The sequence below is a fragment of the Papio anubis genome, chromosome 7 (assembly GCF_008728515.1).
Source record: "Papio anubis isolate 15944 chromosome 7, Panubis1.0, whole genome shotgun sequence".
Classification (NCBI taxonomy): Eukaryota; Metazoa; Chordata; class Mammalia; order Primates; family Cercopithecidae; genus Papio; species Papio anubis.
This window is the reverse complement of record NC_044982.1, coordinates 99387307-99412171: the sequence shown is the minus strand read 5'-3', so window position 1 is coordinate 99412171 and position 24865 is coordinate 99387307. Positions and strand designations below refer to the sequence as shown.

The 24865-nt window shown below is 54.7% G+C and overlaps 2 protein-coding genes across 6 annotated transcripts in view; one reads left to right on the top strand and one right to left on the bottom strand.

Moving 5' to 3' along the window:
* Positions 1 to 1687, top strand: part of TICRR (TOPBP1 interacting checkpoint and replication regulator) — a 54878-nt gene extending 53191 nt beyond the window's left edge. The window contains exon 22 of one of the 2 annotated variants that reach the window (XM_021940848.2): positions 662 to 1687. In XM_021940848.2, the coding sequence (XP_021796540.2) occupies positions 662 to 792 (131 nt within the window). In that variant the 3' untranslated portion in view covers positions 793 to 1687. Of the gene's footprint in view, positions 1 to 449 lie in introns of both variants that reach the window. The other variant, XM_031668351.1, reaches the window with a different exon arrangement.
* Positions 1651 to 23287, bottom strand: KIF7 (kinesin family member 7). Of its 4 annotated transcripts, none has more exons than XM_031668352.1 (19): positions 23177 to 23287; positions 20710 to 21061; positions 17840 to 18040; positions 17074 to 17467; positions 16355 to 16874; positions 15701 to 15817; positions 14922 to 15149; positions 13978 to 14111; positions 13421 to 13536; positions 13099 to 13251; positions 9993 to 10195; positions 7438 to 7635; positions 6901 to 7026; positions 6580 to 6756; positions 5243 to 5458; positions 4023 to 4229; positions 3114 to 3312; positions 2683 to 2829; positions 1651 to 2464 (listed from the first exon to the last, which is right to left on the bottom strand). In XM_031668352.1, exons 2-19 carry the CDS (start codon positions 21035 to 21037, stop codon positions 2097 to 2099), a joined length of 4032 nt encoding a protein of 1343 aa, XP_031524212.1. In that variant the 5' UTR covers positions 21038 to 21061; positions 23177 to 23287; the 3' UTR covers positions 1651 to 2096. The 4 variants fall into 4 exon arrangements, with proteins under 4 accessions (XP_031524212.1, XP_031524213.1, XP_009209176.2 ...); XM_031668353.1 differs by lacking the exon at positions 23177 to 23287 and adding an exon at positions 22916 to 23170; XM_009210912.2 differs by lacking the exon at positions 23177 to 23287 and having other exon boundaries at positions 13099 to 13248; positions 20710 to 21780.
* Positions 23288 to 24865: the final 1578 nt, after the last annotated feature.

Below are 24865 nucleotides of genomic sequence, written 5' to 3'. Positions count from 1 at the left end.
TAGTTGTGGGCTTGCCGCAACATACTGCTCATCTGTAGTCTAAGAATCTGAACAGGAAGGTGTTCTGAGCAGCATGAGTGATAGGCCTGTTTAGAGCTGGTTCCCCACAGCGGGTTTATCCCCATGTTCTGTACATTCGGTGGGACACAGTACTGACTGTAGTTATAATCAGCCTTCAGACTCTAGGATTCCCCTTCCCCTTCCCCTTCCAAATCCTATTCCCAAAAGAACAGGATTTGGCCTGTTAACTGCCCTGGTTAGCAATGTTGCTTTCTGCTGCTAGAATCAAAGGGGGAGTGCAGGAGGAGGGGACCTTCGGTGGTTCAGTTCCCTCAAGACCATGGTATAAATCATGCAAAACAGCATAACCCCAGAGATCTGAGACCTAGAAAGAATGTACAGAATATTAACCTGAGGGAATTCAAACCACAGGTACTTTGCATTTTCAGAGCTGCTTCTTGCTGCCAGCACGGTGCATAGCTGTTAAAGGCAGGAGCCTTCTAAAAAGTGTAGGTACCATTTCTGCAGGACGAGCGAACCTCCAAGCAGTGCTGATTTTCTTAAAGTCTGTTTTTGTGTGTAACCCTCTGCAATTTAAGCCCATTTTTTTGATTCGGTCCTCAGTGACTCCTGCCTGCTAAGCCTTTCTACCTTCTTCTAGATGAGGATGTGGATGTACTTCCCTCCACTGTAGAAGACTCTCCTTTCAGTCGCGCATTCTTCAGGAGGCGCCCCATCAGCAGAACTTACACACGGAAGAAGCTCATGGGAACCTGGCTGGAGGACTTATAGCCACAAACACTACTGAGCCCAAAAGATGAAGGAGTCAGCCAGGACCCTATGGGTATAAAGAAGTTGGAGGCCTGGTCCCAAGCCTCTTTTGCCATGGTCAGTGTTCAGATTGCCATTAGAATGCCTTAGGGTTTTCTAATTCCCCTCATGGATCCAATCCATCTCCTGGCCCTGCCCCTTGTTGGGGAAGTTGCAGGAGGAGAGGTGGATGGCAATGTAGTTGGTGCTATAACTCAGGCAGCCTGGGAGTCAGGAAGCCAGACAAGGAATCTCATTCCAGCCCCACCCCAACCATGGCCTTGGCAAGTCAGGGGGCCACTCTGCCTCATTTATGCAAATGGAGAAAGGAGCCCTCCCTGGGGTCCCTTGAGCTGCTATAAGGCCGAGCTGCTGCAACACAGGCAGCGCTTTGTAAACTGTGAAGCCATATATGTGAAACTGAAGAGTGTATTGGGCAGCAGAAGCTGTTTTTTGCCTTCCCTGTGTAACAATAAAATCATCTCTAGTGACTGAGCACTCAGTACGTTTATGTTTAATGTTGGGCCTGAGGTTAACTGTGACCTTGGTCCAGCTCGAGTGGCTTCTGGAGCAGCCACATTTCAAGGACTGTCCAAGAGTCAGCCAGTTCATGGCACAGGCCTCGCCCATTTCCCACTCCTGGGGAGACCATCACCTGGCTCGCCATTTCCACCGAGAGTGCCCCACAGACCCGCTGGACCAGCCTGCTGCGGGGTCCTGGCCAGGGGTCTGGCTGACTCTGAACTCTGTCTCCAGAAAGCATTCAAGCCTATTGTGTTCCCAAATCTGATTCCTCCTATTGTCTTGTAAATCAAACTCTAAGTGAAAACTTCCCATTTCTCCCTTCAGAGATTTTATTAAATGTTTTTTTAAGATCCTAAAAATGTGCTACGTCTCCCAGTTTCCCCTATATACATAAGACCATTTAAACCACAACCTGGTTGCCCCCGACCCTTTCATGATGATTCTTGGCCAAACCACAGAATTACAACACATCCATTTACGCCTGAAACCAGAATTGTCCTGAGACTCGAGCAAGACACAAGGCAGGCGGCAATTGGGTACCACAGCTTTAAGGAAGGAAGTGGTGGGAATTTGCATATTTTTTATAATGAGGGTCCAGTTCTTTTGGGCCATGACCCAAATTTGTTGATCCCAACGAGTGTAGAGATGAGGGCCTGGATTTAGGGTGTGCAGTAAGGACTGTCCTTCACAGAAGCAAAACAGGCAGCTGCCCCTTTCAGCAGGATCAGGTCTCCCTCCAAGGCAGGGTCTGCCCCGAGGGCTTACAGGGGGTTTTTCCGGACATCAATTATCCCCGGGCTGGCTCGTCGCAGTTCCCGCCGGGGCTTGGACAAAGGCCCAAAGTTCCAGGGCAGGCCTGCCTCACCCACAGGAAGCACCCGCCCCACCAGGGGCTCGGCCGCCTCCCGCTGCCTCAGTTCCTCGGGGGATCCCTGCTCCTCGCCACACAGGCTCGAGCGTTTCCAGGTCAAGGGTAAGGGAGCGTGGACCAAGTCCCGCGTCTCCTCCCGGGTGCGGGGGGCCCCCTCAGTGAGGGGGTACAGCCAGAGAAGCTCGGGTGCCGGGTGGAGCTCATCTTCATTTCCAGGAGCCTGTCTGCCCTCCGAGCACAGGCTCCTCTTCTCCCCACCTGTCATGGAGAATAACGTGTCCTCATCAGAAACAGAGGTGGCAGCACCTTCCCGAAGCCCTAGCTCCCAAGTGCCCCAGCACAATAAGCAACCTGTGAATTGAGCCAATAAAGGCCCAAGGGAGAGTGGTCTCTAAGCTTTCCCCAAAGAAAGGGGACAGGCCTGACTTCAGAGCGCGGTGGGGCAGGGCTCAGTGATGGCGACGAGGAGGAGTTACCCCTGCTGTGGCCTACAGTGTTCACACCGCCGAGTTTCTGTTTCAGTTCCTGGTTTATCCACATGTAGCGGCCCAGATCCTTCTCCAGAGCTTGAATCCGGGCCTCATACTGCCTCCTGCTGTCTGCTAACCCTTCACTGAGGTGGTCTAGAGTGGAAGGGCCGAGGAGAGGGTGCTGAGGGCCTGCAGGTGGGTAGGCAGCCAGGGCTGTGGGGGCGGGGGCTGTGCGTGGGGTGGGGGCCTGGCCACCAGGGCTGTGGGGGTGGCTGTGAGCGGCAGGGGCCGGGGGAGACTGGGGGCGAGGGGAAGGGAAGGAGGGGGCGGGGGGGGGGGGCGCAGGAGGACGGGGGCCAGGGGGAGAGGTGGGGATGGAGGGGGCGGAGTTGTGAGCCTTGGGCCGGGGCTGTGAGCAGTGGGCTGGGGCTGCTCACCTCGACTCTGCTGCAGGAGCAGCTGCATGTTCTGCTCGTGCTCCTTCTGCTGCAGGGTCAGCTGGCGGTCCATCTCCAGGCGCTGCCGCTCCAGGGCCACCTCCAGCCAGTACACCAGCCTCTGCTGCTCCTCCAGCTGCATCTCCAGTTCCGAGAAGGCAATCTGCTGCTGGTGCTGCTCCTCTCGGAGCGTCACCACCTGTCCCAAGACCCAGCCAGGCTCAGCCCCCACCATGACCCCTCTTCATCTGGCTAATCCTCAACCACAGACACAGTGTTGGCACACTTGCCACCACGGCACTAAGAAATCACCAGGGTCTTCCCTGCTGAACCAAGACTTAGCCTCAGACACCTTCTCAACAGTGCTCTGGTTATCTTCCAACGATCAGAGCTGGCTCTCACCTTATCTGCTGTCTCTTGCCACCAACCCTTTCCTGACCACACACCATGGAGCTGGCAGAGCCTCAAGCTGTGGGATTTCATCTAGACCAACCTCAGCACTATGGACATCTGGGACCAGATAATTCTTGGTTGTGGGGGCCTGTCCTGTGTGTTACAGGATGTTTAGTAACATCCCTGGCCTCCACCCCCACCACTATGACAACCAAAAGTATCTCCAGCCATGGCCAAATGTCACCAAAGGGCAAAAACATCCCCTACTGAGAGCCACTATTGTGGCCATGGACTACCCTGAGGTGAGCCAATCAAAGCAGAAGTGGCAGGGTAGGAAACTGGGTCTGTTTCACAAATAAAATAGGCTTTAAAGTCAGGCGGCCCTGGAGATGAGTTGGTCCTGATTCTGTCCCCCAGTCTGGGAGGAAACGGGATATCCGCTGGAGCAGCTGCCATGAGACACCTCCCCGCCATGCTGCAGGAGGAGGAGGTGGGGGCCATAGGCTGGTGGCCCACCTTGTCAAAATACTTGCAGAGGAGGGCTCTGGTCTCTGAGGATGAGAGGTAGCTGAGCTTGGCCATGAGGTTCATCTCGCACTGGGACAGCAACGAGGCTGAGGCCCGAAGCACCCGCTGGCGGCATGTGATGGCCTCATTCTTATACTCAATGGCGGCATCCAGGGCCTCGATGGCCTCATCCAACTGGAACAGCGTCCGCTCCTCCTGCAGGGACAGGGGCATGCATGGAGGAACAGCACCCACTGCCTGAACGCTGAAGTCCTGGGCAGACACGCAACAGCCAACACGTAGCCACAACTGGGCCTTAAGGGTCCCCTCGTCCCAAGGGCAGAGTCAGCGCATCGAGAGAGGTGCCCCCTGCTCACTGTCACAGCCCCGACCCCAGGGTCAGCTGGGGCCACTGCTCAGAGGCAGCCTGCTCAACTGCAAGCCCCTGTGAATGATCTACATTCAGGAAGCTCAGAGCACCCTAACCAAACAAAAGGCATGGTTGGGACAGACACGGAGGCACCACGGTGTCTGCTGGGTAAGCTTCTACAGATGGGGATACATTCTAAGAAATGCATCATTAGGTGTTTTCGACATCATGCAAACATCAGAATGTACTCACACAAACCTAGATGGTATAGCCCACCACACACCTAGGCCACAAGCCTGGAGAGCATGTGACTGTACTGAATACTGTAGGCAGTTGTTAACCGTGGTGAGTATTTGTGTATCTAAACATAGAAAATGCACAGTAAAAATGCAGTATTATAATTTTCTGGGAGCACCATTGTATTAGCTGTTTGTTATTCACCAAAATGTCACACAGCACATGACTGTAGTCACATAGGCCTTCTCTCTGCTCAGGGAACACAGATGTGTGGGCATGAGGTGCACTGAGTATGCTCCTGACACTCTATCCACACACAAAGCCAAGACGTGCGGGCAGGTACTCGAATGCAGCACAGGAGTCGGGGCTCCAGCCAGAAGGGAGCTGAGGGATCATCACAGCCTGGCCCCTGTGTTCCAGCCAATGAGGCCAAAGCAGGGGCAGAAGGGCCAGGCCAGCCCTCCCCAGCCCCCACCTCCACCTAACAGTGCAAACTTGGGTCCACTCACAGCAAGGCCCAGCACCTGCAGAGGGCTGGAGCAGGGGCTGAGGAGAGCAGACAGGCAGATGATGGAAGCCAGGGGCAGAGGCTGAGGGGCTGAGCCAGGGGGCCGCAGGGTACCTCGGGGGACAGCAGGCTCCCCTGCCTCAGCTTGCTGTCGATCTCCAGGCGCTGCTTGAGCAGCGAGTCCTTCTCCTGGCGCAGGCTGTCGATCTCCCTGCGGATCTGCTGCTGGCTCTGTGCGCTGCCCTGCCGCAGCTGCCCACTCTTCTCGGACAGTTCCTTCTCCAGGTGCTCCAGCCGGCTGGACACTCGCACGATATCCTCATTGAGGGCCTGGGGGCAGAATCGCCAGGGATTAGAGAAGGAACAGGCACTGTCCTCACAGGGTGACAGAAAGGGCCGGATGCTGAGGAGGAGCTGGGTCCTTCCCTCAAGAAACCAACACTCCAAATGTTCTGCTCAGCAGGGAGACCAGACTTAGTTCACAGAAGCTCCAGGAGGTGGGGCTAAAGGGACCAGAGCATTCGCAGAGTGGCACTCAGAGATGGCGAGAGGAGGATAAGGACCAGAGGGACGTGGCCCTCCTGGCAAGAAGGCGCAATGGGTAAGGGTGGGAGGAATGACCTGTCACTGAGATGACCGGACTGGACAGTGATAGGAATTGGCCAAGCCCCAAAGGCTTTTCTGGGAGCCAGATGCAGGAGGAAGTGAGGGCTCTCCTGGCCGAGGGAAGTTATGGATCATCCAGTAGCACCCTGGATCCTCCTGGACATCAGAGAGATGCGTGCTGGCAGGAGCAAGGCTCCTGGCCTCTGCAGGCCTGGGACATCGGGCGTCTGGCCAGGCCCCTGTACTGGAACAGGCCCTGCATCAGTGACTGCCATCCCCCTGCAGCCGTCATGGTAACGTTATGATCCCATCTGACAGAAGAGGATGCTGCGGCTCAGAAGCTGACCTTCCTATTCTAGAGGAAGTAATGATGCCAGGTGAAGAAGTCTCTTTCTACTTGGTTATACCACCTTCCAATACCTGTACCTCCTCATTCTTCCTGCACAGGCCCTGAGTAGGGGGTTAATGAGTGAAATGAACTGGAGGAGGGACACTTAAAAGAGGTTCTTCTACGCATACATCTGTAACCGTGTCATAAACATCCTGAAGCCCTATGGCTCATGGGGAGGCACAGGACAGAACCCAGCAGGACAAAGCTTCCTCTGTCTGGAACTTACCTGGCAGAGATACCACCTAGAAGAACCTCGCCTGTCTAGACCTCGCCTGGCAGGGACGTCACCTGGCAGGACTTCACCTGGCAGGTTTATCACTTGGAGGGACCTCACTTTGCTAGACCTCACCTGGCAGAAACTTACTTGGCAGGAACTCACCTGGCAAGATCTGTCCTGGCTGGACCTCACTTCACTGGACCTCACCTGGCAGGATCTCTCCTGGTAGGGCCTCACCTGGCTGGACCTCAGGCGCTTGCTTTCCAGCCCTGTCTTCTCCTGCATCAGGGCCTCCTTCTTGGCCAGGATGGCCTCCCGCTTGTGGAGCTCCTCCCCAAGCTCCTCCAGTGCCCGCCGCTGCTGTAGCACCTTCTCCATCTCCTGGTCCAGCCATTTCTTCTGCTCCTCAATCTTCTAAGGAAAAGCAGCGAGGGAGGGAGGGAACTCAGGGCCCACCTCTGGCTTTGTCAGACGCCACTCAAGGTTCACTGGGGAGAAAAGTGCACCCACCAGCCAGCCCCCAGGGGAGCCCTGGGTGCGGACGCAGCCTGGCCCCACCTGCTGCTGCTCCAGGCTGACCACAGAGCCGTTGCTACCACTGCGCCTCTTCCTCTGAAACGCCGCGATCTCTTCCGTCTTAATCTTCAGGATCTTCTGCTGCTGCTCATGCTTCAGCTCCAGCTCCTGGGTGAGGAGCTCAGTGGGCAGGGCTGTTTATGGTGCCAGCATCTTACCAGAGCCTGCCACCGATCCCAAAGCCCCCAGGAGTGCCTGCCCACTCCCAAGACGGCCCTGTGAAGCATCTCCCAGACCCATCCCACACAAGTCTCCCTGGAGACTGGCAAATAGACGCAAACACTTAGAAATAAGCCCGTGCCAGTCACCTCATATACCTCATCTCACTGAAGTCTCACCCTGGCCTTGAGTTTCCTGTAACACTCCGCACTTTCAGATGAAAAAACAGACTCAGGCTAAGTGACCTGCTTTCTAAGGTCACGTAGCTGTGGGTGGCAAACTACCTGGGCTCCCCTGGCTGGGCCACCAGCTCAGCCTACTGGCCTGGACAGAGGGTCCCCGCCCTGCTGTGAGCCTGACCTTGACGCGGTGCTGCCGCTTGCTCATCTCTGCCTCCAGGCGCCGCTTCTGCTCCGTCTCCTCGCGAAGCCGCCTCTGCAGTTGTCCCTGCTGCTGCCGCATGAGCTGCACGTTCCGCTCGAGCTCCTGCAGTCGCTTCTCACTCTGGGCCGACAGTGACACCAGCCGCTCCGTAGCCTGCTTCTTCTCCTTCAGCACCTGGGACCCACACAGTCTTCACTGGGCCATGCACGGGGCTACTGAGAGCCTGCCATAGTGCTTGTTGAGCTGGGCACTCAACAAGGGCAGGCAGGACCAAAGGACTCATAAATGGACAGAGGGACAGATAGAGGGCAAACGGATAGGTGACCAATAATAACAACAAAGGCCAGGTGTGGTGGCTCATGTCTGTAATCCCAGCACTTTGGGAGGCTGAGGCAGGTGGATTACTTGAGGTCAGGAGTTTGAGACCAACCTGGCCAACATAGTGAAACCCTGTCTCTACTAAAAATATAAAAATTAGCTGGGCGTGGTGGTGGGAGCCTCTAATCCCAGCTACTCAGGAGGCTGAGACAGGAGAATCACTTGAACCCAGGAGGCAGAGGTTGCAGTGAGCTGAGATCATGCCACTGCACTCCAGCCTGGGCGACACAGCAAGACTCTGACTCAAAAAATAATAATAACAACAGAATACTAATAATGGTAAATACTATGACATTCACCATGCACCAGGCACCATACTAAGAGCTCTGTGTATATTAAATGATCCTAATGAGCCTACAAAAAGTGTAATTATGATTATCCCTATTTTACAGATTAGAAAACTGAGGCAGAGAGGTTAGGAAACTTGACCAAGGACACATAGCTAGTAAGTGGTATAACTGGGATTCAAACCTGAGCAATCAGGCTGCAGAGCCCACGCTCTCAACCACTCCATGATATTGTCTCTTGGACATTTGAACTGAGAAAATAAGGAATGAATGATGGGTGGGCACCTGCAAGGATGGACGGATGGAAGGGTGGGAGGGACAGATGGCTAGGTGGGCGAGATCATATGAAGGTAAAAAAATAGGATAGACCAGGCACAGTGGCTCATGCCTGTAATCCCAGAACTTTTGGGAGGCCAAGACAAGTGGATCACCTGAGGTCAGGAGTTCAAGACGAGCCTGGCCAACATGGTGAAACACTGTTTCTACTAAAAAAAAAGAAAATACAAAAATTAGCCAGGTGTGGTGGCACCCGCCTGTAGTCTCAGCTACTTAGGAGTCTGAAGCACAAGGATCGCTTGAATCCAGGAGGCGGAGGTTGCAGTAAGCTGAGATTGCACCACTGTACTCCAGCCTGGGCAATAGAGTGAGACTTGGTCTCAAAAAAAAAAAAAAAAAAAAATAGGATGGAGACCATTATGGGCTGCATTGTGTTTCCCCAAAATTCCTATATGAAAGCCCTAACCCCGAGCACCTCAGAAAATGACTATGTTTGGAAAGAAGGTCTTTAGAGAGGCGATTAGTTTAAATGAGGACGTTAGAGTGGGCCCTAATCCAATATGACCAGGGTGCTCATGAGAAGAGGAAGAGATACCAGGGCTGCAAGCAGGCAGGGGAAAGGCCATGTAAAGACACAGCCAGGAGGTGGCCGTCTGCACGCCAAGGAGTGAGGCCTCAGGGGAAACCAGACCTGTGGACACCTTGACCTCGGACTGACAGCCTCCAGAGCTGGGAGAAAGTAAACTTCTGTTGTCTAAATCCCCCTAGTCTATGGAAGTTTGCTATGGCAGCCGTAGCAAACTAAAACAGAGAATGCATGAATTAACAAAAGGGGATGGAAAGGGTGGATATACCTGCGGATAAATGGACAGGTGGTCAATCCACTGATAAAAGGCTAAATCAGCTAGGCGCGGTGGCTCATACCTATAATCCCAGCACTTTGGGAGGCCCAGGTGGGCAGATCACCTGACATCAGGAGTTCAAGACCAGTCTGGCTAACATGGTGAAACCCCGTCTCTACTAAAAATACAACATCAGCTGGGCATGGTGGCGCATGCCTGTAATCCCAGCTACTCAGGAGGCTGAGACAGGAGAATCACTTGAACCCAGGAGGCGGAGGTTGCCGTGAGCCAGGATGGTGGCCCTGTATTCCAGCCTGGGCAACAGAGTGAGACTCTGTCTCAGAGAAAGACTAAACCGATGCATGGATTTGACGGACACATGGACCAACGGGTAGACAGACAAGGGAGTATGGGATGGAGGGGTAAGCGAATGGAGAGCTGGAAGGGGGACTGGGGGACAGAGAACTGCATGCTACAGGGTAGGTTTCTTTAGATGCCCACCTTTCACCCTCTCGTTGGTCTCCCAGGTAGTCTTCAGGCAGGACCTGCCCCCCTGCCTCTACTATGTGTAAAGCCGGGCGGACCTCCGGCTTCTACACGATACCAGACTCACCCTGGGGGACCAGGGCTGGAGCACAAGGTTCCACAGTGAACTTGGACCTCAGAGCCCACATGTCCTGGTCCCAAGGATGGCAGCCTAGGAGGCAGGAGTCACCCCAGCAGCCCACCCTGAGGCCCTGAGACTGACCTGCACCTGGCTCTGGGCCGCAGCGACCCTCCTGCGGAACTCCTGGAGCCGAGACCGCTCGCCAGCATCCTGGGGCTCCTTGCCCTCGAGCTCCCGCAGCTGCCTCTGGCCTTCGCTCAGCTCAGCCCGCACCCGCTCTGCCTCCTGCTCCAGCTCCCGGATACGCTGGCTGTGCTGGCGGTTCAGGGCCTGAGCTGCCTTTCCTGGAAGAAAGCAGGACTGTGTCAGCACAGGCAGCCCTGCTCCACGAAGAGGGCAAGCTGTTTGTCCCCCTGGGAGGTTTCCCAGCCCTTGGACATCTGCGTGGGTTTCACCAAGCCTTTGTACCACCAGTACCACGGTTTACTTAATATTTTTCTTCAAATCAACTCTTATTTATTTATTTATTGAGACGGAGTTTTGCTCTTTTTGCCCAGGCTGGAGTGCAATGGTGCAATCTCGGCTCACTGTAACCTCCACCTCCTGGATTCAAGTGATTCTGCTGCCTCAGTCTCCCAAGTAGGTGGGATTACAGGCACGCGCCACCACACCTGGCTAATTTTGTATTCTTAGTAGAGATGGGGTTTCACCATGTTGGCCAGGCTGGTCTCGAACTCCTGACCGCAGGTGATCCACCCGCCTTGGCCTCCCAAAGTCCTGGGATTACAGGCGTGAGCCACCGCGCCCAGCCTCAACTCACCTTTTAAATGAGCCTCATCCACTGCAGCAACCCAAGGAAACTACAAATTAGTTTTATTTTTACCAAATGCATTCTAAAATAAATATATAACCTGAACCTGTATATAATTAAGCCTCTAGAACTAACTTTCATTTCCAGGAAATCTGGAGGACAAAAGAATGAGCTAAATTACAGCACAAAAAAAGCGAACAAACGCCAAACTTGGGGTTTGGGACATTGCACAGGATGACTGAGAGAAGGGAGACGTCAGAGACCTCAGACACAAATATAGTTGGCCCTCTGCATCTGTGGGTTCCACATCCATGGGTTCAACCAACCATGGTTGGAAATTATATTTTTCTAAATAAATGGCTGCATCTGTACTGACCATGTATAGATTTTTCTTGTCATCATTCCCTAAACAATACAGTATAACAACTATTTACACAGCTTTTACATTGTATTAGGTATTATACAAAATCTAGAGATGATTTAAATCACTTCCTTTAAAATGATTTAAAGGAAGATGTGGGTCAGTTACTGTAAATACTATACCATATTATTTACTAAACCCTTTTTGAGCATCCACAGATTTTGGCATTCACGGGGTCCTGGAACCAGTCCCACATAGACACCAAGTGATGATGGTATGATGTGTATGTGGAACAAGTTTGGAGCCTGATTCAAGCAATCCAGCTATAAACAGACACTGCTGATAATGGAGAGAATGTGCTTATGCTCTGGTCATTAAGAGGACATTAGTACCAGGCGTGGTGGCTCATGCCTGTAATCCCAGCACTTTGGGAGGCTGACGTGGGCGGATCACGAGGTCAAGAGATCGAGACCATCCTGGCCAACATGATGAAACCCCATCTCTACTAAAAATACAAAAATTAGCTGGTTGTGTTGGCACACACCTGTAGTCCCAGCTACTCAGGAGGCTGAGGCAGGAGAATCACTTGAACTCAGGAGGCAGAGGTTGCAAGTGAGCCAAGACATGCCACTGCACTTCAGCTTGGCGACAGAGTAAGACTCCGTCTCAGAAAAAAAAAAAAAAAGGGACATTAGTTTCATTAGGTGTGCTGATGGTATTACAGTTAGGTTAAAAAAAAAAGTTCATATTTTTAAAGCAGCACACTGGGAGGTATAGGGAAGAAAGGACATGAAGTCTGGCATGTCCTTCAAAATATTCAGCAAGGAAAAAGGGAGAGGTAAAACAAATGTCGAAAAATCTTGGTAACTACTAAGTCTGGAGGGTGGGTATATGGGACCCACAGTACTCGTCTCATGTCTGGTTGAAAATATTTATGATGAATTTGGTAACAAATTCATTAACTATTAAAATAAAAACGCTCAACTGGCCACCACCTAAAATTACCCCCTGTCCCCTCCTTCGCTCATATCACCAGTAATAGACATAACACAATTTGGAGACACTCAGTCCTCCATGACACTCACTGTGTGCTCCCCAGGACTGAGAGATACTTTGCCCAGCACAATGGCTGAAACATTGCAGCCACTTGATAAAGAAGAAGTGCTGAGTGTAGTGGCTCATGCCTGTAATCCCAGCACTTTGGGAGGTCAGGAGTTCAAGACCAGCCTGGCCAACATGGTAAAACCCCATCTCAACTAAAAATAAATAAAAAATAAAAAAATTAGCTGGGTGTGGCGGTGGGCGCCTGTAATCCCAGCTACTCGGGAGGCTGAGGCAGGATAATCGCTTGAACCTGGGAGGCAGAGGTTGCAGTGAGCCAGGATCGCACCATTGCACTCCAGCCTGGGTGACCAGAGCGAAACTCTGTCTCAAAACAAGAAAAAAAAAAAGAAAGGCCAGGCGCGGTGGCTCAAGCCTGTAATCCCAGCACTTTGGGAGGCCAAGACGGGCGGATCACGAGGTCAGGAGATCGAGACCATCCTTGCTAACCCGGTGAAACCCTGTCTCTACTAAAAAATACAAAAAAACTAGCCGGGCGAGGTGGCGGGCGCCTGTAGTCCCAGCTGCTCGGGAGGCTGAGGCAGGAGAATGGCGTGAACCCGGGAGGCGGAGCTTGCAGTGAGCGAGATCCGGCCACTGCACTCCAGCCTGGGCGACAGAGCGAGACTCCGTCTCAAAAAAAAAAAAAAAAAAGAAAAAGAAAAAAAGAAGTACTGCTTACTAAGAGCTATTCTAAGCACTTCACCTGAATTAACTCCCTTTACCCTCACAACACCCCTATTCAATAGGTACAATGACTATCCCCATTTTAGAGATGAAAAAACTGAGGCATGGAGGGATTATGCTACTTGTTCAGGGTGACACAGCTGGAAGAGGCTGGGCTGAGTATCAAACCTAGGCCATCCAGCCCCCGCTCCTAACCACCTCATTGTTGAAATCCCTCTTGAACAGTGCAGAAGTAACGATGAGAAGTCCCCCTCGGGTGGGAGGCCCACCTGAGGCCCACCCCTCACCTGTGCGGACCAGCTCGCCAATGAGCTCCTCCTTCATGCGGATGTTGATAGCCAGCTCCCGGATCTTCTGCTGGGCCTGGGCCAGCCGCCACTCTGAGGCCGTGGCAGAGGGGACCTGGCGGGCCTGAACCCGGGCCTTGCTCCCACCAACTGCTGCAACAGGCAGCCTGTCAAGGTCGCTGCCCCAACTGACAGTGGGGGAGACAGAGGAGTGGAGGGCAGGGGCTGCCAGGGAGGGTGGGTGGACTGTCCCAAGGTGGCTGGCCCAGGACTGTGGAGGGGCAATGGGGAGGAGGCCCTCTGTGCACCCCACCCAGCTTACCTCTGGACCCTGGGATGGCTGCATCCAACTCTTCAAGGCAAAGCTCTGGGCCCTTCCTCTCTGGCAGACACCCTGGGCGGGCCCCCGCCCTCTGGCTGCAGTTGCTGATCCCATTTCTGGAGGACAGAAGAAGAAGGCCATGCTCCTCCCCAACCCTTGCCCCAGCCTAGCCACCCCCAGGCCTGGAGGGAGGAAGAGAGACCACCAGGTCTTCCATCTCCCAGGGTCGATATAAACCCAGGATGTGAGTCTGGCAGAATCAGGAGTCTAGGAGCAGAGTTTTAGGAGGTACAGGGCAGCTGGGGGGCACAGAAGGCCATCCTGGAGGCTGAAGTCAGGAGGCCTGGGCCCACCCTGTATCACACTCACTCGGGTGAGACCTTTCGGCTCAGAGCCCACAGCTCTCCCCCAAGGGCTGGCCAGGGCAACATGAGGGCACCCTAGGACCCAGAGGCTTTCCCACTGCTGTCAGGAGAGGAGGTGGTGGGACTCCCAGCCTGCCTAGCCCTGGGCCCTGATCAGCCCCTTGTCAGGTGGGGGCAATGGGTCCCACTCACCTGCGTAGGTGTAAGGTCCGCCTGGGCAGCTCCTCCTCCTCCTCTTCCTCCTCCGAAGCAGCTGAAGAGCCACTTCCCAGCCTGTTCACCTCAGTCAGCAACTCAACTCCAGCCTCCCTGCCATTTGTCACCTGCTAGGGGAGTGAGCCATTTCCCATTCCAAGTCATCGTCCCTGCGGTATACCCCGCCTTGCCTGCCCTCCTCACATCTCTGCCTCCTCAAGCCCTGCCTTACCTTCATGATCCAGCCCAAATGACCCCTCTGGCAGCCTTTTGAATCTCAAGCTGGGGTGAGAGCTTCCTCCCTCCCCTCCCCTCCCGCCTGCTTTGGCTCCCATGATACCTGGTACTCCTCAGGTGACAATCTGCCCTTTCTACCTTGCGTACAGGTCATCTGCACCCAAGTCCTATCTCACCAACAATTCCCTGCCAGAGTGATGGGGGAACACGAGACTTCTGCCAACCCCCAGCTTTGAGAGCTGAGATGATCCAGGCCTAAAAGCCCCAGAAGACTCAGAACTTTCAGGCAGAGCAGGAGTAACCTTTGTCCAAATAAGGTTCGCCACATGGAAAAGTGAACTTGCAAAGAGAGCCATCCAAAGGCAGAGCAGGTGGTCTGAAAGGTGATGAGCTCTCTGTCTGCAGAAGTGTGCAAGGTTTCCACCTGGTGCCGGAAGCCAGAACCCCCGCTGTAACCCCTCCTCATTCCAAGTGATCTTCAGCTACCCCAGGGATGCCCGATGCCACTGGACCCTTCTGAGAGGCCCAGAGTCATTCAAATCTTGGCTCTTCCTCTGGGGACACCTGAAAGCAGCCTCTCGCATCTCACAGCCAGTCCCATGAAAACATGAGTGGGGGACACATGCCCCAGTGCCCCCTTCCCCTGCCCCGAGCTTGACCAGTCCAGCTGGGCCCACTGACACCCAGCCTCGCCCTCTTCTCACCTCTCCCCTCTGCTCAGAGCCAACTTCATCTCCAGGGAAGCACGCAGGGGGCACCATGCCCAGCACATGGTCGTGGGCACCCCCCAGGGGGGCTGTATGAGGTCGAGGCACAAAGGACCTGGGAGGCAGGCCATTCAGGAGCCCCGGGCACCCCCAGCCAGGCCGCACTAGCTCTAACCGCAGCCGCAGTTCCACCATCTCCTCTTGCTGCTCACGCAGCCGGTCGCTCTGCAAGACATGGTCCAGGTGCCGAGGGGGCATGAATGCCCCAACAGGCAGGAGTGTAGGAAACTGAGGAACAGGTCTGAGGCCACTCTACCATCTCTGGGCTAAAACTGAGGAGGGTCAAATACTCCTCTCCTTCCTTTCCTCCTCCCCCGACCCCAACAACTCCGTAGGAGTTCAGACTCACCCCTCAGGTCCCATCACACTCCTATCCTGCCAGACCGCCACCTCCAACCGCCGCCACCAGAGGGCGCGAGGAGCAATGCTGACCTGGTTACGCCAGGCTCCAAGGTCCCCCGCTGCTGCCCCTGCAGTCCCCTCTTTCGTCCAAGCTCACACCACCCAGCAAAGCTGCCCTACCTGGCGGTCCTGCACACCCACCTGCGCTGTTGTGATGCTCACCTCCACACTTTCGCTCATGTGCACCTCCTAACTCTACACCCCTACCCCGCAGTATCCCACCCTAACTCCCTCCCATCCTGAGAAACTCAGCTCTGCCTTCCCTCCACCCTCCTCTGGGGAGCCTTCCCTGCACTGTGAAGCGGGCGCCGCACCTGCAGTTTGTACTGCTCCATGGCGTCCTCCAGCGCAGCCAGAAAGTCTCGGTTCTCCTCCTCCAGCCGCGCCACCTGGTTCTGCAGGGTCAGCAGCTGCTGCGCCCCCTCATCCTCCTATAGGGCAAGGAGAGGAGCTTCAGAGGCGGGGGTTGACAGGGCGAGCTGGACACCCGGCCTCTTCTTGTCTAGCCCTGCTTCCAACCTACTCTTCCAAGCCCTGCCTGCAGTGGGAACTCCAGACCCACTGGTCGGGAGGGCACCCCAGACCCCAGCTGGCCTGGGTGCCCTCTGCAAGCCATTTGAGTCATCTCTTGTAATTATCCATCGTATTTGTATTAATAATATCACCACTATTATTAGGAACAATTTACTGCATCTTCACCAGCATGCTAGCCACATGTGACACCCTCAGCCCTTACAACATCCCCACTAAGAGATGGAGTAAGTCCTACGGTTGTCCCTATTTTACAGCTGGAGACCTGAGGCACTGTAAAGTTAAGGAAGTGAACACGGTAATCAGCAGAAGTGACCGAATCCCTAATGTGCCCTGCCAACGGGCAGGAGGCAGGAGCACAGCTGTTGTCTGAAGACCCTCTTCCTTCCTCTCCACCACTCCCCCCTGCCCACAACCACAACCTGTCCCTTGGTCACCTTTCGCCCGCCGGCCCCCTGCGCCGCCTGGCCCTCGACGGAGGCGCTCTCGATGCCGCTGTCGGGCCCGGAGGCGGAGCTCAGGGCGCTGCGCTCACCCTCGACAGCGCACAGCCAGTCGCGCACCTTGCGGGCGGTGGCGCCGGGCAGCCCGGGCTCGGCCTGCAGCTCACGCAGGAGGCTGTAGGCGGCGTCGGTGCAGGCTCGGTAGCGCGCGCACTCGGCGTCCAGGCGCATGGCGGCCCCAGCGGAGGCGGTGGCTGGGCCCGGGGCACGCCGGCCGCGGTGGATGATGCGGGTTTCGGAGCGGTGCCGTGGCGGCCCCCGCGCGCCGCTCGCCGCCTCTTCAGGTGGCCGCTCGGCCTCGGGCCGCCAGTTGACCGTGGCGCGGTTGCGGATGTTCTGGGCGCGGCTGGCGTAGTTGAGGGTGTTGAGGGTCTCGTCGAAGTCGGAGGAGGAAGGGCTGACGCAAGCGATCATCACCGTCTTGGCATTCCCACCCAGCGAGTCTTTGAGGATTCTGAGGGCGCGAGGGGGAGGCTCTCAGGGGCCCTGACACGCCAGGCCCAGGGCCCGCGGGCCAGACCCGAGACCGGCTGGCTCCTGGCACGGCTCCCCGTGGGAGGAGACCTGGGAGTGCCTGGGCTTCCACCCCCAGTGGCGTGACACTCCCCGCCTCCCCGGCCCCCAAGCCACACAGGAGCCAGGGGGCAGCTCACCGGGTGATCTTGGAGTCCCGGTAGGGGATGTGGCTGCCCCGGCGCTGAGGGTCCCCCAGGGCGCTGATGACGTTGCCCAGCGCCAGGAGGCTGCTGTTGATCTGGATGCTCTCCTTGAGCCGCTCGCCGGTGCTGCCCGTCTTGAGCACCCTCTCTGAGCCCGCCAGGTCCACGAAGTGGAACTTGGAGACGAGCAGCTGGCCCTGGGCGGGGCGGGGCAGGCGGCTGGGGGCGCGCCCCCGCTGCTCCAGGGTCACAGTGAAGACTGTGTGTGAGCGGCTAGACAGGCGGTTGAGGTGCGTGGCTCCCGTGTGCCGCGCCGCGTTGCCCATCTCCAGGAGGCTCAGAACCTCGTCCAGGCCCTCTACGTCCACCTCCTTCACCCCGCACAGCACTGCGGGCACAGAAGGCCATGAGCCCCAGGGCAGGGGCCGCCAGACTGACCAGCCAGGAGGGCAGGCAGAGCAGAACTAGCCCCAAACTTGCCCTTCCTGACCCACCGCTCCCTCCCCACGCCCACGGGGTACTGCCCTTCCTAGTTCGGGCTTGAGGGGCTCCGGCTTCCCACTGGCCCACCTCAGTGCCTCTCACTCTGGGTATAGAAGCAGTACTGAACTCACTGGAGACAGGAAGCTAAAGCAAAACCTCCCAGGGCTTGGGTTTTCCATGAGGAGCTGCCATTCCCAGACAGGTAAGCACCCCACTCCAAGCAGGTGAAGCCTCCCTAAACCCCTCTCCATCAGTGGAGGACCCCGGAGTTCCTCACCAACATTCCCATGCTCATCTTCCCGGAGCTGGATGTCACGGCTGGCAGTGCCCACCTCGAGCAGGTCCCGGAACTCCTCCTTGTACACTTCCAGATAGGACACATGCACCAGACAGTCAAGCAGGTCATTCTCATCGATGAGCTTGAAGGCCTCGGCCATGGCCCTCGGGACAATGCCCTGTTCATCCTCGAGGAGGGAGGCTGGGGAGACACCGCAGGGCCTCCTGCCACTTCAGCTGGACATGGCCCAAGTCCCCCAGGCCCGCAAGCTCATAGGCCCCTGCCAGAGCTGGAGGATGGTGCTCTAGGATGGAGAAGACAGTGGCCAAGGCCAGGATGGGACAGGTGGCCTGAGCTAGGCCATGCTCCAGTGTGGTCAGGCACAAATATAAAATTTAAGAGTTGGAAGCAACCTCTCCTGATTCAATCAACCCCTTTCATGATGTAAGCATCCCCTTCACTGCATCCTCAACAGATTATCAAATAACCTTGCCTTGATTACTCCTAATCCATGCCGTTATCTAAAGGGCCTCCTAAATTTATCCCAAGGAAATAATCAGAGGAAGTTCAGAGCAGCACTCTTCCTCATGACTTCAAAAAATGCAAACATCCTAAGTGTCCATTTGAAGATCAAACAGGAGATCTGGCCAAATCAACTCTTTTTTTGAGACGGAGTTTTGCTCTTGTTGCCCAAGTTGGAGTGCAGTGGCATGATCTCAGCTTACTGCAACCTCCACCTTCCGGTTTCAAGAGATTCTCCTGCCTTAGTCTCCTGAGTAGCTGGGATTACAGGCATCTGCCACCATGCCCAGCTAATTTTTGTATTTTTAGTAGAGACAGTGTTTCACCATGTTGGCCAGGCTGGTCTCGAACTCCTGCCCTTGTGATCTGCTGGCCTTGGCCTCCCAAAGTGCTGGGATTACAGGCATGAGCCACCGTACCCAACCAACTATTTTATATTCACAATGGAATGCCAGGTAGCCCATTAAAAAGTTGGATTTTTTTTTTTTTTTAAGAAACAGGGTCTTGCTGTGTTGCCCAGGCTGGTCTCCCAACTCCTGTGCCCAAGCAATCCTCCCACCTCAGCCTCCCAAAGTGCTGGGATTACAAGTGTGAGCCTGTGTGCCTGGCCTAAAAATTTAGATTGAAGAATATTTAATGATACAGAGAAATGTTCATGATACATTATTTTTTTGTTGTTGTGTTTTTGAAATGGAGTCTCGCTCTGTCGCCCAGGCTGGAATGCAGTGAAGCAAACTTGGCTCACTGCAAGTTCTATCTCCTGGGTTCAAGCAATTGTCCTGCCTCAGCCTCCTGAGTAGCTGGGATTACAGACCCCCACCACCATGCCTGGCCAGTTTTTTTTTTTTTTGGTTTTTGGTTTTTGAGACGGAGTCTTGCTCTGTCACCAGGCTGGAGCACAGTGGCTAGATCTCGGCTCACTGCAACCTCCGCCTCCCAGGTTCAAGCGATTCTCCTGCCTCAGCCTCCTGAGTAGCTGGGACTATAGGCATGCACCACCACACCCAGCTAATTTTTTGTATTTTAGTAGAGACGGGGTTTCACCATGTTGGCCAGGATGGTCTCGATCTCCTGACCTCATGATCCACCCGCTACAGCCTCCCAAAGTGCTAGGATTACAGGCATGAGCCACCGTGCCCTGCTCAGTTTTTGTATTTTTAGTAGAGACGGGGTTTTGCCATGTTGGCTAGGCTGGTCTCGAACTCCTGACCTCCGATGATCCACCCGCCTCCACCTCCCAAAGTGCTGGGATTACAGGTGCGAGCCACCACGCCTGGCCAATGATACATTGTTAAGAAAATCAAACAGGACACAAAAGAATGTGTATAATATAATCCCATTTTTGAAAAGTAAAATAATTTTCCCAGACAAACTGGAATGCTAACAGGGCAGGGGATTTCTGAAAGGCAATTATCAAGTACCTTTTATTTCGTGCATGTGTTTTGCTGTATTTTCCTAATTTTTTTACGACAAAGTATGTTTCTGTAACTGCTATGGTCTGAATTTGTTTATGCTCCCCAAAATTCTCATGTAGAAATCCTCACCCCCAATATGATGGAAGTGGGGCCTTTGGGGAGTGGGTGGGGAGAGCCCTCATAAATGGGATTAGTTCCCTTGTAAAAGAGAGCTGAGAGTGACCCCTTCCGTGTTCTACCATGTGAGTTTAGAGAAAGAAGGTGGCTGTCTGTGAGGAAGAAGGCCCTTCAATCTGCTGGTGCCTTCATCTTAAACTTTCCAGCCTCCAGAACTGTGAGGAATACATTTCTGTTGAGGAGCCACCCAGTCTATGGTATTCTGTTATAGTGAAGGGAGCAGAGCAAGGCAGTAACCTGAGAGAAAGCAGCTTGTGTTACTTAAAACAGGACACTTCCTTCGGTTGGCCCAAAGGATCTTTCTGGAAACTGCTCCAGAGCCTGGCTGAAGCACCTTGCAGCCCTGCTGTGCAGCTTCCAAAGCATGCCTCTTCCAGGACACAGGGCCCCCGTTCCCAACTGCTCCAGCTAGAACACAGATTCTTGACCTTCCCTAGCCAGCCTGACAACCTCCAGAGACATGCCACCTTCCCGTACCCTTCCTCTACTGAGGTCCCCAGAGCCAGGCAGCATGGCACCATCTCTATGGAGGTGAGAAGGCCACTCACCTCCAATGACTCTTCCTTCCTGCCCTGCCTACCCCACAGACATGGCTGGTCCCAGCCTGGGCCACAGATCTCTGTCTAGGAAATCAACTCTTCCTCCCCCAGCATCCCCACCTTTCACGGGGACAGGCAGCAAGAGGACAGGGGCAGAAATCCAGGAAGGAACTAAGGCTCCTTAAAGTGGGCAAAGGCCCCGAGCAGGGTCACTCACCCACACTGGCCTCCCCCATGGTGTACGTCTTCCCTGAGCCCGTCTGACCATAGGCAAAGACGGTGGCATTGAAGCCCTCGAAGAAGGCCTCAAGGAGGGGCTGAACGCAGGCCTGGTACACGGTCTCCTGCCCGGCATCCTCGGCCAGCACCACGTGGAAGCCAAAGTGTCGGTCACGGCCCAGGGTGATGCGGCCAAGCCCTGGCTCCACCTGCAGGCAGCTCTGATGCCCGTGCAGCAGTTCCTTGGGCAGCAGTGGTCGAACTCGCAGGGCAACCCGCACTGGGGCCTCCTCAGGCCCTGGCAGCCTCTGGGCCTCCAGCCCCATGCTGAGGGAGGACTGCTCTGGGCCCTGTGGAGAGAGAAAGAAGCCCTGGCCATCAGCACTTGTACTCCAGGAGCTAGACTCACCCTGCAGGGGACTGGAGCCAGACCCTGCAGCTCCTGACCTTGGAGGGATTGGGGGGAGGGTGGTCAAAGTTCAGAACATCCCCGTGTCCAACCTGGTGCTCAAAAATTGCAAGGGTCATGACATATATAATCCCCCTAAGTAACACGTCATGGCTCCCAGCACTGGTGAAATGAGGCCCTAACTCCTGCACTCCAGTGTTTCAGCTGCATTCTTCCCTATGGCCCAGTCTCCTAGAATAACGCACACACACAGCACCACACCACACCAGGGAACTCTTGTCCCTAACACCCACTGGGTTTACCACAATCTCTGTCTTTGTCACGTCACCCACATCCCCTGCCCCACCTTCTTCAAAAAAGTCAACAGATCCTTCAAGACCAAGCTCTCACCACCAAATCCTGCCAAATCCATCGCCTAAATATCTCACAAGTTCACCTGCTCCTTCCCATTCTGTTGCCAAAGCCCTAGTCCTGGCCACTGACACTGTGCCAGGATGACTTTGAGCAGCCTTCCCCTGGTCTCAGTCTCCCTGTCCCCACCCGCAGGGTAGCCAGGGACATCTTTCTTTTTCTTCTTGAGACAGGGTCTCTCTCTTTCACCCAGACTGGAGTACAGTGGCATGATCACTGCTTACTGCAGCCAAGACTTCCCAGGTTCAAGTGATCCTCCCACCTCAGCCTTCAAAGTAGCTGGGACCACAGACACGTACCTGGCTAATTATTATTATTATTATTATTATTATTATTATTATTATTATTATTTTGTAGAGACCGTCTAGCTATGTTGTCCAGGCTGGTCTTGAACTCCTGGGCTCAAGGGATCCTCCCAAAGTGCGGTGATTACAAGCATCAGCCACTGCACCTCAGGGGCATCTCTCAAAATGCAAATGCAATTATTTCACTCCCTGCCTAACCTCAACTCTCCAAAAAAAGGCTCTCTACTGCCCTTGGGATTCAAAATATTAAGGGAAAAAAAAAAAAAAAAAAAAGACAAGGCTTAAATCAGGCCCTGCCTCCCTGGATTACTCACCTCCCACACCCCAGGCCTTTCCTTGCCGCCTCTCTCTGCCTGCAACGGCTAGGTGTTACCCAAGCCTCCTCATCCCTCCCAGCTAAGGCTGCAGGCACCTTCTTCTTCTTCTTCTTCAGGGAGCCACGGAAGCTTCTCTGTGACCCCACCACGACACGCACACAACCCCCAGTGCTGTTCCACCCGCCCATGACCACTCTAGTGCAACTGCAGGTTACTACCCACTTCTCTCCCCCACCTCCCAGACCAGGAGCTGGAAGGCGGGGACCCTCTGGGTCCACTTTGCACTTCATCACCAGCGCCCAGCACAAGGTCCCACGCTGCCCAATAAACAGTGATGGATAATCTTCATCCAAGGAACTTTCCCGCCCTCCCTCCTCCTACAGCGTTCTTCACCCCCACCGCCACCCCTGCACTTCATTCTTTACCCTTTAACCTCTCTCTCAGCACAGTAACTTCTCATTAATTCAATCACCCGGCCCCTATTGGGCGCCCGATCCTGGGCACACAGCGGTAAACTCTGCCTCGCAACACCGTGGGGGCCTTCGCGCACCCCTCCTCCGCGTGAGCATTCCGAGCCCGGTGCAGTCCCGGCTACCGCGCGCCCCTGCTCTCCGCACAGCGCTACCGCTCCGAAGGCGCTCTGACATCCCCGCAGGCGCAATCCGGAGCTAGGGTGGGGCAGCCGGGGCTGGAGGCGGCGGGGCGCGGGACGGAGCTCCCGGAAAGTTGGAAGAAGTGATTACAAATGGGGACCCGACTCACCCGGCCTCGGCGCTCGCCCCTCCTTGCAGGCCCGGGATGCCGGCGTCAGCCCCCAGATGTCGGGAAGAGGGCGCCGGCCAGTCCAAGGAAGAGCTTCCAGGAGGCTGGGGAGCAAGGGTGCTGGGCTCCTCATGCCGGCTCAGGTCTCCCAGGCGTGCCGGCTCCCAGGGCCACCAGGCCTAGGCCTGCGCGAGGAGGGAGCGCGCGCCTCCTCCACCCACCCGGTCCTCGCCCCTAACCCGCTCTCTGGCCCACACTCACCTGCCTGGGTGTGAGCGCCGCCCGGGCCAGGCAGTCAGGCTTCGATCCCCACTGCGGCGCGCTCCGATGCCGTCATCGGGACCCCCGCCCCCCAAACCAGCCCTCCGCTCACCCGCAACTCCGCCCGCCGGGGCTCTCGGGGGCGGAGGCGCGAGCCGGGTGGCGTCGCCGAGTCGGCCCGCAGACAGGGCGGGCGGGGCCCGTACAGAGGGCCCAGGCCTGGAGAGTGTGAAGCATCCTCATGATGGCATCGACTTATTTTCTAGAATGTGTCTCCAAACTGAACTCCAGACCATCCTGTCCTCAGCCCCGAGTCACCTTCGTCCCCCGTCTCTGTTTTCCACTCCCAGTCCCAAACCACGCCTGCACGCCACTCACAAAGCCAGCAGAAACCTCCATCTCCCCACGTTTAAAAAAGTTTTCTCAGTTCTGAGACTCTCATTTTCTCACACTTCAGTATTTCTAAAATTGAGTTCCATCTTCCACTCATTGTCAAGGGAAACTTGGCACCAGGAGGGGCAGGAGAGGTGATCTGGCGGTGTCCACGGCAGCCGGCAGCCTCAAAGAGATGGTTGTTGTCTTCACCTCTGAGACCTCTGATCCATTGTTTGCACTGGAAGCACCGTGAATGGGTGAATTTTAAAATCTGAAAACATATTTGTCACTTAAAATGCCATTAGAAAAAGTAAACTCCAGTGTCGTTTCTAGTGATATTATGTATATAGAAGATTACCTGGCATAGACAGGCAACATAATTAAAGGCTATAGAAATTGCCAGGCTCTTCAGATAAATCTATATTAGGAAACCCTCAGTCTCCAGTAACAGAAACCACAATTTGAAGTGGCTTGAACGATAAGGTCATTTGTTATCTTGGGGAACAGTGAAACCCAGAGGGATGAGGGCTCCTGGGCAGGTTGAGTCAGTGGCAACATTACCAAGGAGCTGGCCTTTTTAACTTTTTTTTTTTTTTTTTTGGCATCACCTTCAGACAGAAAATGTCCAGAGGAAGAAGACAGCAGTGTGTGGCGAGGCATGCCCTTTGGATCAAGAGCCCTCCGAGCTGATTTCCTTCCCATTCCATGTACCACACAGCTTAGGCCTGTCCACTCGCAAACTACTGGCTGTCAAGGGGATGGAACTACCATGATTGGCTTGCAATACCCGTGTGAGACAGCGTGGATATAGGGAAGTCATCCACAATCTCCACAACCACATCCTCGAAGCTTCATAGAGGAGAGGCTGGCCAGCTGATTCATGTATCACAAAGGACCATGATTCAGGTACCAAGCATCTATCTGTCAGATGCCAGGAGCTGTGCCATTTCCTCCAATAGATAATTCAATTAAGGAGAAACTAAAACCTCAAGCAATTGGAAAGAGCACATGAAACCCCAGTGTTCTCTGACATGCTGTAGAATGACACCGTTGGTCCCAAATATTCTAAATCAGTTGGGGTCCTGAACAAGAACAACACAGAGCAGCCTGCCGCTGTGATACCCAAAGAGAATCATTTTAGACCCTGAAAATGTGAAGAAGCTGAAAACTGAACTTGGATCTTCATGTGTGTAAAATGTAATAAAAGGTGATGATGATTAATGAAACATCATGTTTTAAGAGGTACAATTCTGGGCCAGGCAAGATGGCTCACGCCTGTAAACCCATCACTCTGGGAGGCTGAGGCAGGCAGAT